This window comes from Musca autumnalis, unplaced genomic scaffold (genome assembly GCF_047663935.1).
Source record: "Musca autumnalis isolate F117 unplaced genomic scaffold, ASM4766393v1 scaffold_5, whole genome shotgun sequence".
Lineage (NCBI taxonomy): Eukaryota > Metazoa > Arthropoda > Insecta > Diptera > Muscidae > Musca > Musca autumnalis.
In genome coordinates this window covers 26515844-26532405 of record NW_027412088.1, presented here as the reverse complement: position 1 = coordinate 26532405, position 16562 = coordinate 26515844, and the positions used below count along the sequence as shown (strand labels likewise).

General features: G+C 37.8%; 2 protein-coding genes across 10 annotated transcripts in view; one reads left to right on the top strand and one right to left on the bottom strand.

Moving 5' to 3' along the window:
- Nucleotides 1-15371, top strand: part of LOC141405569 (G-protein coupled receptor dmsr-1) — a 344854-nt gene extending 329483 nt beyond the window's left edge. For all 8 annotated transcript variants that reach the window (XM_073990079.1, XM_073990076.1, XM_073990078.1 and 5 more), the window contains 2 exons: nt 7181-7360; nt 7473-15371. In XM_073990079.1, the coding sequence (XP_073846180.1) occupies nt 7181-7360; nt 7473-7794 (502 nt within the window). In that variant the 3' untranslated portion in view covers nt 7795-15371. The remainder of the gene's footprint in view (nt 1-7180; nt 7361-7472) is intronic.
- The window catches only part of LOC141405572 (uncharacterized), a 396796-nt gene that overhangs the window by 105653 nt on the left and 274581 nt on the right, over nt 1-16562 (bottom strand). The gene's annotated exons all lie outside the window — the stretch shown is intronic.

Sequence of the window (16562 nt, the reverse complement as noted above, 5' to 3'; positions counted from 1 at the left end):
TTTTTACTTGTATTTGAACATAGATGAACACCACACTTTGACACAGGTGTTCCTGTCTTGCTAAAACGACGTCGACCTTTTTCTCCCATACCACCCAATGACGAATTTGGCAGGTCGTAAGTAACTTTACAGCGCTTGGAACTGGAACATGACGCTCGACTCTCTCTGGATACTTTACAACACGTAGTTCAATGGTGCTATCTTCTAGCAAATTGATATCTATTTCTTCACCTCTCTCCAAAATTTTGACCAACCTTTCTACATAAACTCTTCTTCTTCATCTTCGCACTCTTCATCAGAAGACTTGTTTCAGTCGAACTCCAGAATGGCTTGTATATTTGTTTCCAGAGCCGTTTAGGTGGTTTGTTCATATTTTCGATTTCAATGGTTTTCACTATCACCGTGGACCAAAGTTGCTTATAAGCAACTTCAAAAAAGAAAAAAATATTGTAAAGGAACAATGCCACATTTTTTCAAAATGTTATTTTTGTGTTATAACTATACCTGCTAGTAATAACACTGCGTATTTGTTTTTTTTTTTAATTATTATTTATAAATAAATTTTTTTAAACTTTACTTTATGCACTATTTTTTAGAGCGCGCGATTTGCTAGACTTCATAGTGAATAATGCATAATAAATAGGTCGATAGTCACATAACTGATATTTTTGCTGTTGTTTTTTATTCTCAGAACTTCAATTAACCAAGCCAATGCGAGTTTTGATGAGAAAATCCCATCAGTTTCAAATTAAACCATGCTAAAAATCGAAGTTGCTTATAAGCAACGTTGGGGTCGAAAGGGTTAAAAGTTCCCTTGTCTGTTCTAAATCTGACATAGAATGAAATCAATCAAATCTCGCTTCTTGGAATTTGAAAAAAAAGTCCGAAACGAAAAGGAACAAGAATCTGAAAATAAAGAAGAAACTACTTTTGGAAAGAAACAATTAAAAATAAATTAATTAAGCATAAATGGTATTTTCCATAAAAAGTCTCTCCTCCCCGTTCGTTACATTTTGTTCTTAGAGATCCCTAAAGCAAGCCGGGTTGTAGATCCCTACATATTTCCGTCACTAAACAAAAGAGTGTAAATTACCAAAATGTTGTTATAAAATAACAAAATTATAAAATAAAAGTAATTTAAAATAAATGTAATTTGAGTCCATGTTGAAATCTGAACTGGTGATGGGAAGATAATTGAAAAAACCTTTTGTAAGATGAAAGAATATCAGTTGCGGAGAACGGAGGAAGTAATCTTTTGCGTTGCAGCGGTGGTGATTACATTGCAATTTTGGATGTAAACTTTTGAAAAACTAAACTGATAAATTAATTGTAGCTATTTCATGAATTCGTTTGAATTAATAAAGAGTTTTGTTTTTCATGAAAACCATATTTCAATACAGCATTTCCATTTTCCAAACAAGACATGAAAATTTCATGCCAAGGGGTTAGTGAAAATGACATGCCAAAGCATTGCTTAAAATGACATGTCAAAGCATGGGTGAAAATGACGTGTCAAAGCATTGGTGAAAATGACATGTCAAATCATTGGTGGAAATGACATGCCAAAGCATTGGTGGAAATGACATGTCAACGCATTGGTAAAAATGACATGCTTAGGATCCAGAAAAGAACGTCATCTTTTGGGGTCCACGCTCATATAAAATTCATCGATGAAGATGCTAAAAAGATGACATGCTAGATCACTTGCACCCATGATTGAATGTCATCTTTGGCATCGAACATTTTGCTGGGTCTATATGCCGCATTTTTCTCTTCGGTAGCAGCGCGACACTCCTGGTCATACCATGAATTCCTTTGTGGAGGTCTCTGGAATCCAAGTATGGATTTTGCGGCTGTTTGCATTGGAACATGGAATATCCGAAGCTTGTATGAATCTATAAAACTGAACAATGCTTTGAATGAAATAGATAGATTCAATACTAATATATTAGGTGTTAGACAAAACATGGTGGACGGAATGTCACACATTTAAATCACAAAATGCATCGACATATCGATGCCTTACTTTAACAACCTCGTATCTTAAAAAAATACAACTTTTCAGGGGAGAAAAAAAACGATTTATCTTTTGATATATCGGTGTTTCGGTAAAAGTGTAAAAGGCACTTATTAGGGTATTGACTACATCTATGCATATTAGTAGTAATATTATACGAATCTTTCTCCGTTTAAGTATGAAACGCATTTATTGAGATACGAATTTGCTGCTTTACCAATAATTTTAATTTTTGTTACTTGATGAATAGGTTACGAGTTTGTTGAATTCGCAATTGTGAACAAAAACTACTCAGTTGAGCACACTTTAGCTTTATACATTCGTATATTGAAGTACTATTTAGTTCCTTGCGTGCACATACCGTCGCACAGTGGGAAAAAATGCAGCTCTAGCGTGCAGAAAATGAAAGTCGATGTTTTATTGTATGTTTATACATAATTATGATAAGAATAGCTTTAGATTGACAATTTTACTTCATTTATTGATATATTTGGCCGATTTGTATTACTTATATATTTTTTTTGTTATAACTCCCATAGGGCGGTACCTCCCGATTTATGCAATATTGATGATTTTAGCCGCATTATCCACCTAAAATGGCTGCAATTTGGTATTTAGTCTTCGTTGGGGGTATAAAATATTCCGAAAGAGAATTGTCGGTACTGATCCACTTTTTGACATAGCCCCCATAGGAAGGTACCACCTGATTTTGGTAATTTTGAAGATTTTAGCCGCATTATTCAACTGAAATGGCTGAAATTTGTCATTTAGTCTTCGTTGGGGGTATAAAATATTTCGACAGAGAATTGTCAGTACAGGTGTACTTTTTGATATAGCCCCCATAGAACGATACCCCGATTTTCGGTATGTTTAAAATTTCACCCACTCATCCATACGAAATTACTGAAATCTGATTTGAATATACATAATTTATGGCGGAGGGTGTAATAAGATTTCAAAATCACCCCATTCTTTACTTTTTGGTAATAAAAACTTGTATTTAACTGCATTCATTTTCCTACTTCCACCCGTATCGTTGGAACCGTAGGACGGACTTTGTCATTTTCTAATTTCTTGTCTGCTATGCCGCGATCAATTCCAAGTGATATTTGATCTTATTTATCAAAATGTTTCCCATAATCGTTGTTTTATTTGAACCAAACTTAAAAAAGCTTAGTTTCCCGAATTAACATATTTCCTAAAAATTGCTATAAAACCAAAAGTCGCAGGAAGTCGCAGGAAAAATGTTTGACATTATTCTAGACAAAATACATGAAAAATTAAAAAAAAAAAAACTAAAGCTAAACTCGACTAATTTCCATACAAAACCCCTATTTTAATTGAAGAATTTAGAAAAAATTGGCCTTACATTTATTTACCCCGAAACATCTAAATTAAAATAACTTATGGGTTACAAAACTATTTAATTTATTTAAATAACATTACGGTATATCAAAAATACAAAAGATTCCGCAATAATATATTCACAGAATGCACACGTCTATCGCAATTTTACAGCTAACAAGTAAGAACGGCGTTAAGTTGGACCGGGCCGAACTTGTTATACCCTCCACCACGAGTTGTATTGAAGTAAAATGGAAAAATTAGTTTCAATTCGTGTATAAAGAGGACTTAATACAAAATTTCAGCAATTTCGGGAAAACAATGTGAGGCACCGTTCTATCGGGGGTATTTCAAAACGTCGATCTATACCGACAAATATCTGACGGAAAGTTTTTAGATTCACAGAAAATTCAATACCAAATTTCAGTCATTTTGGTGGAATATTACAGACACAATCTTCAAAATACCGATCATCGGGAGGTACCTTTCCATGGGGGCTATATGAAGGGGCATACCTATACCGGCAAATTTAAAGGGGAAGTTTGAGTATCCCCAACCAAGTCTAAATACCAAATTTCAGCCATTTCGGAGGAAAATTGTGGCCACAATCGTCAAAATACCGAACATCGGGAGGTACCGTTGTATGGGGACTATATGAAGGCGTGGATCTATACGACAAATTTAAAGAGGAAAGTTGAGAACCCCCAAACAATGTCTAAATACCAAATTTCAGCCATTTCGGAGAAAAATTGAGGCCACAACCTTCAAAATACCGAACATCGGGAGGTACCTTTCCATGGGGGCTATATGAAGGTGCGGACCTACACCGACAAATTTATAGGGGCAAGTTGTATACCCCCAACAAAGGCTTAATACCAAACTTCAGCCATTTCGGTGGAATATTTAGGCCACAACGTTCAAAATACCGAAAATCGATATATGAAGGCATAGACCGACACCAACAAAATTCAGGGGGAAGGTTTTATACCCCCAACGTAGACTAAGTACCAAATTTCAGCCATATTGGTGTGATAATGAAACTAAATCCTTCAGAATACCGAAAATCGGGAGGTACCGTTCTATGGGGGCTATATAAAGACGTGGACCGGTACCGACAAAATTCTGGGCGAAAGTTTTATACCCTTAAAGAAGACTAAGTGCCAAATTTCAGCCATTTCGGTGTGATAATGAAGCTAGTACCTTCAAAATACCGAAAATCGGGTGGTACCGTTCTATGGGGGCTATATCAAAACGTGGACCGATATAGCCCATTTTCAATACCAACCATCCTGCAAGTAATAAAAACTTCTGTACCAAATATTGACTCTCTATCATTAAAATTGCGAGCTGTATCTTGATTTCAACAGACAGATGGACGGACAGACGGACATGGTTAATTCGACATAGAATTTTATGCTGATCAATAATATATAGGGTCTCCGACGAATATTTTGATGTGTTACAAACGGAATGACAAATTTAATTATACCCTCCATATGGTGGAGGGTATAAAAAGGTCATCGTTAACATTGTGAAAAATTACCAATTTTAAATGTAAAATTTTAAATGTAAAATGGTATTGAAGCGCTTAAACATCATGTTTTGGAGGTGTCTTAATCGGAGTGGAAGAAGTACAATTGGTTTGAGCACATGCTAAAGTGTACAAAACATGCAGGATAATACTTTGAAAAACAATAAAACCATTTTTATACCCTCAGCATTTATGCTAACGAGGGTATATGCACTTTCATACGGACAAAATGTGCCGCACCGAAATAACAACTTGTATTCGCCGCCCCAATAACGGCGGTAGAAGTTTTTTTTCATGGGCAAGTCCATACATCCTGAGAAAATTGCCCGAAAGCTGTGGTAGGAGCGCCCGGTAACTCTCGAAAGGATAAACCGATTCGGTCCAAAATATGACTGTCGTATATTTTGCCCAAACTTTAATCAAGTTCTACAATGGGCCTTATCGGTCCACTCATTTGGGTACCTCCCGCACAAAAGTTCAAAAGTTTTCGCTAAAATGGTGCGCACAATAACTCTCGAAAGCAGTAACCGATTTGGTCCATACTTTGAGCATCGTAATATTTCTACGAGACATAATCAGGTTATAATAAGGACTATATATGTCAAATCATTCGCATACCTCCTACACAAAATTTTTGAAAATTGCAGTTTAGGACCTCCTCTGGAATAGTATGATTTTTCTTGCAAAAGATTGCTCTCAACGCCCTTATTACGATGGTACACGCTTTTTTAATGGAAAATCCATACTTCTTGAGAAAATGACCCGAAAGCTATAAAAACCCCTACGGCCAGCATGTGCAGTAGCTGTTGCGCACGACAACTCAGGAACCGAGGCTAGTACATGTTTCCAAAATGGACTATGTCGGACCATTCTTTTAGGTACCTCTCCCGCAAATCTTTTGAGCTTTAATGGAAATCCATGTCGGTGATATTGGTCCACTCCATCCGGTACCTCCTCCCAAAAGTTCGAAAATGTTCGGAAAATTTGAGTGTGGACTCAATCGGTCCACTCCTTCGTGTACCTCTCACACAAAATTTCGAAAAAGCTCGGTTTATGACCTGCTCTAGAATCGCTTTGATATTTGTTGTAACAACTTGTATTCACCGCAACCTATACGTTGGTACAAGTTTCATCAGGGGCAAGTCCATACTTCCTGAGAAAATACCCTGAATGGTGTAAAAAAAAACCCCTATGACACCGTGTGTAGTGGTTGGAGCGCAAGAAGGGAGTGACCGATTTGATCCATACTTTACACATCCTAATATATCTACTAGATATAGATCAGATTTGAATATGGACTATATTTGGCCGCTCCTGCGGGTACCTCCCATATAAAATTTCGGATAAGTTGACTTTAAGACGTCCTCTCGAATCGCTTTGATTTCTGTTGAAGGAACTTGCATTCGCTGCCTCAATTACGACGGGCAAGTCCATACTTCTAGAGAAAACAGCCCGAAAAGTGTAAAAACCCCTATGGCACCATATGTAGTCGCTGGAGAGCACAAAACTCTCGAACTGATCAACCGATTTGGTCCAAAATTTGGCCTTCGTCATATTTTGTCCAAACTTAGTTTCAATTCGAAGATGGGCAACAACTTCCAGTACTCTCCCCAATATTTAAAAAATGTACCTAAAATGGTATGCACGATATCTCTTGAACGGGCAACCAATTTGCTCCAAACTTTCGATCTCCTAATATTTTGTCCAAATTAGTTTAATTTCTAAAATGGCCCATATCGGCCCTTTCTTCACCCACAAAAGTTCAACTTTTGTGTCTAAGTACAGTTTAAGGACTGTTCGGAGATCCTTTGGAAATGTATACCGATGCTGTTCGTTGTGGTCCTATTTACAGCGATATTATGTTTACCGTGGACAAGTCTATGCTTCCTGGAATACTGGTGCAAATGTTATAGAATGACCCACAGAAATGACTAGTGAGCCCAATATGCATCAAAAAGATATGACTCTTAAAATAAGATCCACTTCCATAATGGACTATGTCGGCCCATTCGTTTAAGTACTTCCTTCCCAACACTTTTAAACTTTAATCGTAATCCACATTTTTGTCAGCAAGTTCAAATGTCCAAAAAGGACCAAAATTCTCAAAATACCCTAAATACATTCGATCTGTCCGTTGATTAAAGTTTCAATTCACATAGACTGAGGGTATATCTCTGTCGGCAAAGCCGACTGATACTTTTTACTTGTTAAACTGAACATATTCCTACTTTTAATACCGTATGTACATGTGTGGTTTTTTTAATTCCCTTCTCGTTTTATCTTTTCAGAATTAACTTTTGGATTCATTCGGTTATAATTAAGTTGCTGCCATGTTTTGTATTGACCATCATTAGTTTTGTGCTGGTCAAAGTGTTGTGGGAGGCTTCTAAGCGTAAGCAGAAACTCAAGGAATACAGTAATCCCAATCACCCAGCACAGCATCAACATTTGCAGAAGCATGCATCCAGGTATGATATGGGAATTAGCTTTTACATGTGAAAATAGCCAACTAAGCCGTTGGTGCTCCTCTTCATCCCAATTCTTGTAAATTAAACATGTTTTTTTCTTTCTTCCTTCCAGAATACCCAAATGTGATCGACGTACCGACCGTACAACCATGCTGCTTGTTGCTGTATTAATCCTTTTTCTACTCACCGAATTCCCTCAGGGCATATTGGGCTTAATGTCCGGCATTATGGAGAAATGTTTCTTCGAAGTATGCTATCAGGTTTTTGGTGAAGTTATGGATTTACTGGCCCTGATTAATGCCGCCGTGGATTTCGTCCTTTATGGCCTGATGTCGAAACAGTTCCGAACAACCTTCAAATCGTTGTTTTTTAAGAGGCGTTTGGGTAGCATTGAATTGACCCGGGTAACTCGATTAACCACAACGTGTGTATGATTGGGTGTAAATTCAACCATCACCAAAAACAGGTTAGTTCCACAAAATGCAACCAACCACACAGCCACCTCAACAAAAGTATACAAAAGTAAACAACAGCAACAACGACGACAACAACAAGAAATGCTAATAACAACAGCAACATCAGTGACGGAACTAAAACACATTGATGACGGCGGTAACGGCGGCATCACAATAGGCGATATTACTACCACCGATAACAACAGCAACATTGGCTATAACAATGAAATGTACTTTAAGGCCATACAATTGTAGGCCGCCGCGGGACGTTAGGATATCCAAATTCTACAAATGTATTTCTATGTACATAAATAACAACAACAAGAACAACATAAGCTACAAATGAAAATGTATACCAAGAAAAAAGAATACCGGAGAGCAATGAAAGGCAAAATTGAGAACCGCTCCATAAATAAGGCCATTGGCAATTTGTAGTTGGTTACCCCAGCAATGGCTTACTTGGCCAAAACACAAACAATCATGTTAACAATTCTATTTAGAAATTTGTGAAATTGGATATTTTACTTAGACAAATGAAATGAAACGCACAAAAAACACATAATTGAAATAAGATAAGAAGATGTCTCCCCAATGTCCCGTTGGCAAGTTGGAGTATAAAATGAATATTTATTCCGCCGGTGACCGCATTCTATTTCATTTAATATTGTTTTTATACCCTACACCACACACTGTGGTAAGGGGTATTATGTCTGTGTGTATTTGTAGGTAATATACAAAAGGAAACGAAATAGACACATAGTTCTTTTCAGGGATATGCATAGAATCACTTTCTGAGTCGTCCGTCCGTTCGTATATATCCGTTTTCGATGAAATTTAGAATGTGTGACTGAATTCGGTCTAGAAATAAGTGTGACAAATGTTATCGAAATCGGTTCAGATTCGGATATAGCTCCCATACATATTTTCGTGTGTCCGTCCGTCTGTCTTTCTGTCTGGCTGGTGCACACGATAACTCTCGAAAGGATCAAGCGATTCGGTCCAAAATTTGGCTTTCGTAATATTTTCTCCAAACTTAGTTTAAGTTCGAAGATGGGTTTTATCGGTCCACTCCTTCCGGTACCTCCCCTACAAAAGTTCGAAAATGTTCGGAAAATTTTTGCGCACGATAACTCTTGAATGAAGTAATCGATTTGGTCCATGCTTAGCACATCGTGAAATTTCTACTAGACTTAGATGAGGTTCCGATACGGACTCAATCGGTCCACTCCTTCGGGTAGCTCCCACACAAAATTTCGGGAAAGTTCAGTTTAGATCCTGCTCTCGAATCGCTTTGATTTTTGTTGTAGCAACTTGTATTCACTGCCCCCTATACGACGGTACATGTTTCATTAGGGACAAGTTCATACTTCCTGAGAAAATAGCCTGAAAGATGCAAACAACCCCTATAACAATCCCACGGCAGCGGGTTCTTTCGTACCGGATTGACCCGGAACCATAGTGTTTCGGCCAGCGGCTGCCAACCCAGCAATAAATCTATGCTTCTACCTAGGTTAAAATGCTGCTACAACAACAACAATAACACCGTGTATAATGGTTGGAGCGCAAGGTAACTCTCGAACGGATCTGCCGATTCGGTAAAAAATTACGCCTTCGTAATAGTTTGTGCAAACTTAGTTTAAGTTCGAAGATAAGCCATATCGATATACTCCTTCAGGTACCTCCCCCACAAAAGTTCAAAAATGTTCGGAAAAATTGTGCACACGATAAATCTTGATGGGAATGACCGATTTGGTCCATACTTTATACACCCTAATTTATCTACCAGATGTAGGTCAGGTTCCAATATGGACTCTATCGATCCACTCCTTCGAGTACCTCCCACACATCATTTTGGATAAATTCACTTTAAGACCTGCTATCGAATCACTTTGATTTTTGTTGAAGCAACTTGCATTCGCCGCCTCAATTACGACAGTAAAAGTTTTTTCAGGTGCAAGTCCATACTTCTTGAGAAAACAGCCCGAAAGTTGTAAAAAATTCCTATGGCACCATGTGAAGTGGCTGGAGAGAACGAACCGAATACTGCGTTCGTCATCACTTTGAATATCGTAATATTTCTTTGAATATTAGATGAAATTCGAAGGAGGTGCTTATAGGTACACTCCTTCAGGTACCTCGCCCACAGAAGTTCGAAAATATTCGCTAAAATGGTACAAATGGCCCAAACGTTGGATCTCTAAATGTTGTCGAAACTTAGTTTATGTTCAAATTTGGGCCCTATCTGTCCAATCCTTGGAGTACCACCTACACAAATGCTCAACATGTGTGTGTGGTTAAGGGTCAGTTCGAGGATCCTTTGGACATTTTTACCGAAGGTTTTCCTAATGGCCCTGTTTACAGCGATATTATGTTTTTCGTAGGCTAGTATGGTAAAAAAGCCCGATGTATCGATATCCCCGCAAATTGTTGAGATTTAATCCTATCCATATTTTTGTCGATTCATACACCCAAAATTTTGAAAACCCTCCTGAATACATTTTTTTTTTTTTTTTTTTTTTTTTGAAAAAAAAAAACATTATTTCAATCCACACAGGCTGAGGGTATATCTCTGTCGGCAAAGCCGACTGATACTTTTTTATTTGTTTTTTGTTTTTTCAAAAATGTAATAATCATGGCCAAAAAATGTATGTCTGAAAGTAATGCTATCTATTGCTTCTGTTGACCAATGCTCAGACTTAAGGCTAAAGAGGGTGAAATTATGCCTCATTGAAATCATCTGTCTGTCCGTCCGTCTGTCTGTCTGTCTGGCTAGACCGCACGATAACTCTCGAACGGATGAGCCAAATCGGTCCAAAATTTGTCCTTTATACTATTTCGTCCACTTACTTACTTACTTTAAGTTCGTCGATGGGTCATATCGGTCCATTTTTTTAGGGGCATCTCCCCCCAAAAGGAAAAAAAAAATCACGATTACTTTTAAAGGCACCAAACCATTTGCTCCATATTTTGCACATCGTAAAACTTCTAGTAGGCATAGATCAGGTTCGAATATGGACTATGTAGGTTCACTCCTACGAGTACCTCCCACACAAAATTTCGGAAAGGTGAAATTTAACAGCTGCTCTCGAATTGCTCGGATTCTTTTTGCAACCACTTGTATTCGCTGCACCCATTACGACGGTGCAAGCTTTATTTCAGGGACAAGGCCATACTTCTTTAGAAAATGACCCGAAAGCTATAAAAACCCCCAAATGACACCATATGCAGTGGCAGTAGCGCACGATAACTCTCGAACGAATGTACCGACTTTGTCCAAAATTTACTTACTTACTTAGCTGGCCCATTACAGAACATTTGTTCCATAGACCGAACTAAGAAAAGATCTCCAATTCTCTCTGTTTAGTGCTTCGATTTTTGGAATACCGCGCCTTGTCATCTCTTCATCCACTTGTTTGCGCCATCTATTCTTTGGCCTGCCAATTCTGCGTGCACCGCCATGTGGCTCGAATTTATACGCCTTTTTAGCGGGTTCATCATCGCTCATTCTTATTATATGACCTAACCAAGGCAATCGCTGCATCTCGATACGTTTAACTATATTCTTGTCTTTGTATAGCTGATATAGCTCGTGGTTCATGCTACGTCGATATTCACCGCAGATCGGTCCGTAGATCTTTCGAAGAATTTTTCTCTCAAACACGCCAAGCACTGCCTTATCTGCTTGCGCAAGTACCAAGGGTCGGAACCATACATCAGCACGGGTAGTGTCAGTGTTTTGTAGAGCGTTATTTTTGTTTGACGAGTTGTGGCTTTGTTTTTGAAGTGCTTACTTAAGCCAAAGTAGCATCTGTTGGCCAATACAATTCTTCTTCTTATTTCACAACTGATGTTGTTTGTTGTGTTTATGGCAGTGCCGAGGTATACGAAGTCTTTTACTACCTCAAAATTATAGGAACCAACCTCAACAGTTGGTCCGATCTCAATGGACGCATTGCGCGTCGACACCATCAACTTGGTCTTCTCGTTGTTTACCGCCAGACCCACTTTAGCAGATTCTCCTTCGACCTTCATAAAGGTATCAGCTACTTCTTTTACTGATCGTCCATTGATGTCTATATCATCACCATAAGCAAGTAACATGTGACTATTGGTGTAGATTGTGCCACTTCTTTTGACGTTTGCCTCTCGTATAACCTTTTCTAGCAGGAAAAGATCACACGAAAGGCTGTCTCCTTGCCTGAAATCTCTTTTGGTACAAAACTCTTCGGAGAGTTTTAACTGAAAATCTTGTGTCAGTAAGAGTAATTTTACAAAGCCGAATGAGCTTTGCGGAGATACCAAATTCAGACATGGCTTGGAATACCTTTGAACGTAGCGGGCTGTCGAAGGATGCTTTATAATCGACAAAAAGGTGGTAGGTGTCGATCTGCATCTCTTGTGTCTTCTCCAGGATTTGCCGCAGGGTAAATATGTGGTCAATGGTGGACTTGCCAGGTTTAAAGCCGCATTGGTATGGTCCAATTATTTCGTTGATCATGGGCTTTAGTCGTTCGCACAATATCCCTGACACGATCTTGTAGGCAATAGGGAGTAGACTTATGCCCCTATAGTTAGAGCATACAGTCTTACAGGCACAGGATACTCAGGTTCCAATCGTCGGGTACGCGTTCTTCCTGCCAGATGGTGCTAACTAGCTGATGCATACACCTTATCAGCGCGTCGCCTGCGGTTTTAAACAGCTCGGCTGGTAAGCCATCGGCTCCTGCTGCTTTATTATTCTTCAGCCGGTTGATTGCTGTTTTTACCTCATCTTGGCCGGGTGGTATACTTTCTATACCATCTTCTGGGATTGGATCTGTGGTATCTTCGTCGTCTTCGCTGGATACCAACAGGTTTGAAAAATGCTCTTTCCATATCCTGAGCACACTATTTGTATCAGTAACCAAATTACCTTGCTGGTCACTACAGGAGGATGTGCCTGTACCAAAGCCATCATTTTGATGCTTCACTCTTTGATAGAATTTTTGGACTTCATTCTGGCTCCTGTACACCTCGATTTTTTCACACTCCCGCTTTTCCATCTCTCTCTTTTTCCTGCGGAAAAGACAGGTCTCCTCTCTCCTTTTCTCACGATACCTTTCTCGTGCGCTACGCGTTACTACGGATTGTAAAGTAGCCCTATATGCCGCATTTTTCTTTTCGGTTGCAGCACGACACTCCTGATCATACCATGGATTCCTTGGTTGAGGTCTTTGGTACCTAAGTATGGATTTTGCGGCTGTTTGCATGGAGTGTTTCCTTGTGGAGAATGAATTTTCCTTTCTAATTTTGGCATTAAAATTTTAATGTCATGGGCAGGACAACGGTCATATGTTTCTTCTAAGCGCTCATAAAATATATCTTTGGTCTGTTCTTCCTTGTCTTTAGTGGGAGCATGAGCGCAAATCCGCAACCAAACTCATGCTTTACGTCATGGCAGCTATTATACAGTGCGTCACCTTTAGGTGTTGTTGTGACGCCTTTCCCATTCCATCGTATTTCCTGTATGGCTGTAATATCGTCCTTGTACTTTTCAAGTACGTCTGCCAATGCAAAGACTGCACCTTCTCTACAAAGAGTGCGAACATTATAGGAGCAGATTCGCAGATCATGGTTCTTAAAACGTTTGCGGGGTTCGTCAACTTTAGAGGGGTTTGTTTTTCTTTTCTTTCGTTTTTTCATAGTAGGCTGTTTTTTCTAGGGGAGGGTTACTAACCCGACGCCCAAACCCAAGTTTTTAACGTTCTTATGGGTGAACGCGCGGCACATGTTAGCTCACTACCTTTAACATGTGTTAAAGGTGACACCACGGGGAGGTCAGTGTCCACTTGAGATGAAAGATGGACCAAGATAAATCCTGGGCTTTGCCATGTTAAAACCGGTCAGGACCGTTCCTTGGTATCTTCAATCCCCTACGTCAAATTATTACGAAGGCCAAATTTTAGACCAAATCGTTGTATCCCTTCGAGTGTTTTCATGCACACCAGTCTGTCTGGCTGACTGGCGGACGGACGGACATTGTCTGAAACGGATTTCGTCCAAACAAACTTAGGGTCTAAAACCACTATTTCGATGAGGCCCGTATGAAAGTGTATATACCCTCGTTAGCATAAATGCCGAGGATATAAAACCCTAGGGGATTGTCATGTAGGAATACACCTACATATATTACCCTTAAAATTTTTCGGCATTATTAAAAGAAGAGCCGATTGCAGGAAAACTATACAGTTTAGAGAAAAAAAGTTATTTTTAAAAAATTCTTAAAAAAGTCTCAGAAATATAATTTTCACGTAAAGCTTTAAGTTTTCTCGCTAAAAAAATTCTCAAGCGGGTCAATAAAATGTGGCCAATTTAAAAAATGGCTGGGATTTGAACCCCCGTCCTTGAAAATCATATCAAAAAATGTTGTCATGGCGTGTTAGCGTTCAAACACAAAACTCATAACTTCAAAGTCAGCGCAAAAAGCGTTTGTCGTGAAGAAAATACATTTCTGTGGCCAAGTATCCGCGTTAATGTACAAAAACACATTTGCATTTGAAAAACTATAAGTTCTAGGACAGAGAAGCCATTACATAGTCGATACGTCCAAAGATTTGCTTTACCACCAATGAAACCAGGTAACGTAATTTGGTGACTATGTGGTTTCGAGTCCTTGGCTTTCCTTTTTCACTTGCAAATAATTTCAGATCACCAAGCTTAACTCTAAACGAGAAAATTAATAAAAAATGTTTCGTTGACTAATATTTGTTTTGATGGAGTTGTTATCAATTTTGCTCTTTTTTGCCTCTTCTCCAATTTCAACGAATTCAATAGTTGTATTTTAAAACATGTTTTGTTTTTATAAAATGGTTTTTTGCTAAATTTTGTAAAATAGTTTTCACAACACAACCATAAATACATACATGTGTATGTAGTTGTATATGTAATTAAGCATTCTTATAAGCTATTGTATTACATATTTTTTTATAAATATAATTGTGGTTATAAATAATTATAATTAGAGTTAAGCAAACAAAAAACAAAAAGAGAGAAAAAAAAGTTATAAAAGTGCCATTTTGAATTTATGCATAAGTTGTAAAGTATTGTTGTTAATTAAAGTATTAAATTTAATATACATACAAATAGTATATTTTTAATAGTTAAAGAAAAAAAAACATATTGTAACAATTTTATATAAATTAAGGGAAAAAACACTTTATATAACCCTATACAGTAGACAGACAGGAAGATATCATTTTCATTGCCATTATTATTTTCATGGAATAGTTCCTTTTATGAAGAGCCCCTAAAAGGAACTACCCCTTCCCCCTCTCCACCCATCTCCCAACAAAACATCTATTCACACAGACACTCATACATACACACAGTCTTTTTATATTTAAGAAATGTATTTATGTAATTAAACATTTCTGAATTTCCTACAGGAGCTGCATTTCATTTGAAAACTTTTCTTTAGTTCATCTGGGAAATGTATACAAGGTTTTGTTTTCAAATAAATAACTTAGTTTGTGAAATTTAAACAAATCAAGAGGAAATAAATGTTTTTTTCACATAAATTTTGTTGGAATTTATGATTGAGTTGTGGTTGTTGATTATGACGGTAAAAAAGGTAAGTTCATAGAATAAAATTAATTACTTTCACTTTTATGTTTATTTTAAATATACATAAACAAAATTATGTTAGATGGCATGTTTGCCACTGGCTTACTGACCATGATTAAGTGCATCAAAACAAAAGTGGTAAATTGTTAATGAAAATGTGTTTTCCAGAATCACATTTTTCGAAGAAATACACAACGAAGTTGTTTAATGTTATTTCGGTTTCTATTCATATATTGAATATATTGAAAATGGTTAGAGTATCATGAAAACAGGAAATGTTTTATAATACCTGACAAAAAAATTTAAATTTTTAATTTTAAACACAAGTAAGAAAGTATCAGTCAGACTGACAGAGATATACCCTCAGCCACTGACAAAAAAAAACAAGTAGTGATTCGATAGCTGGTCTTAAAGTGAACTTATCCGAAATTTTGTGTGGGAGTTACCGGATGGATTGGACAAATATAGTCCATATTTGGACCTGATCTATATTTAGTAGATATATTAGGATGGCCACTCCCTTCAAGAGTTACCGTATGAACAAATTTTCCGAACATTGTTGAACTTTTGTAGGGGAGGTACCTGAAGGAGTGGACCGATACGGCTTATCTTCAAACTTAGACTATGTTTGTACAAAATATTACTAAGGCCAAATTTTGGACCCAATCGGCACATCCGTTCTAGAGTTATCTTTCGCTCCAACCACCTCACACGGTGTCATAGGGGTTTTTTGCAACTTTCATTCTATTTTCTTAGGAAGTATGGACTTGCGCCTAATGAAACTTGTACCGTCGTGTGGAGGGCAGTGAATACAAGTTGCTAAAACAAACATCACAGTGATTCGCGAGATGGGGCCATCTCTGAACTGAACTTTTCCGAAATTTTGTGTGGGAGGTACCCGAAGGAGTGGGCCGATTGAGTCTATATTGAAACATTATCTAAGTCTAGTACACATTTTACGATGGGCAAAGTGTGGACCAAATCGGTTACTCTCTTCAAGAGTTATCGTGCGCACAATGTTTCCGAACATTTTTGAACTTTTGTGGGGGAGGTACCTCAAGGAGTGAACCGATGTGGCTTATCTTCGAACTTAAAATAAGTTTGGACCAAATATTATGAAAGTCAGATTTTTGACCAAATCGGCA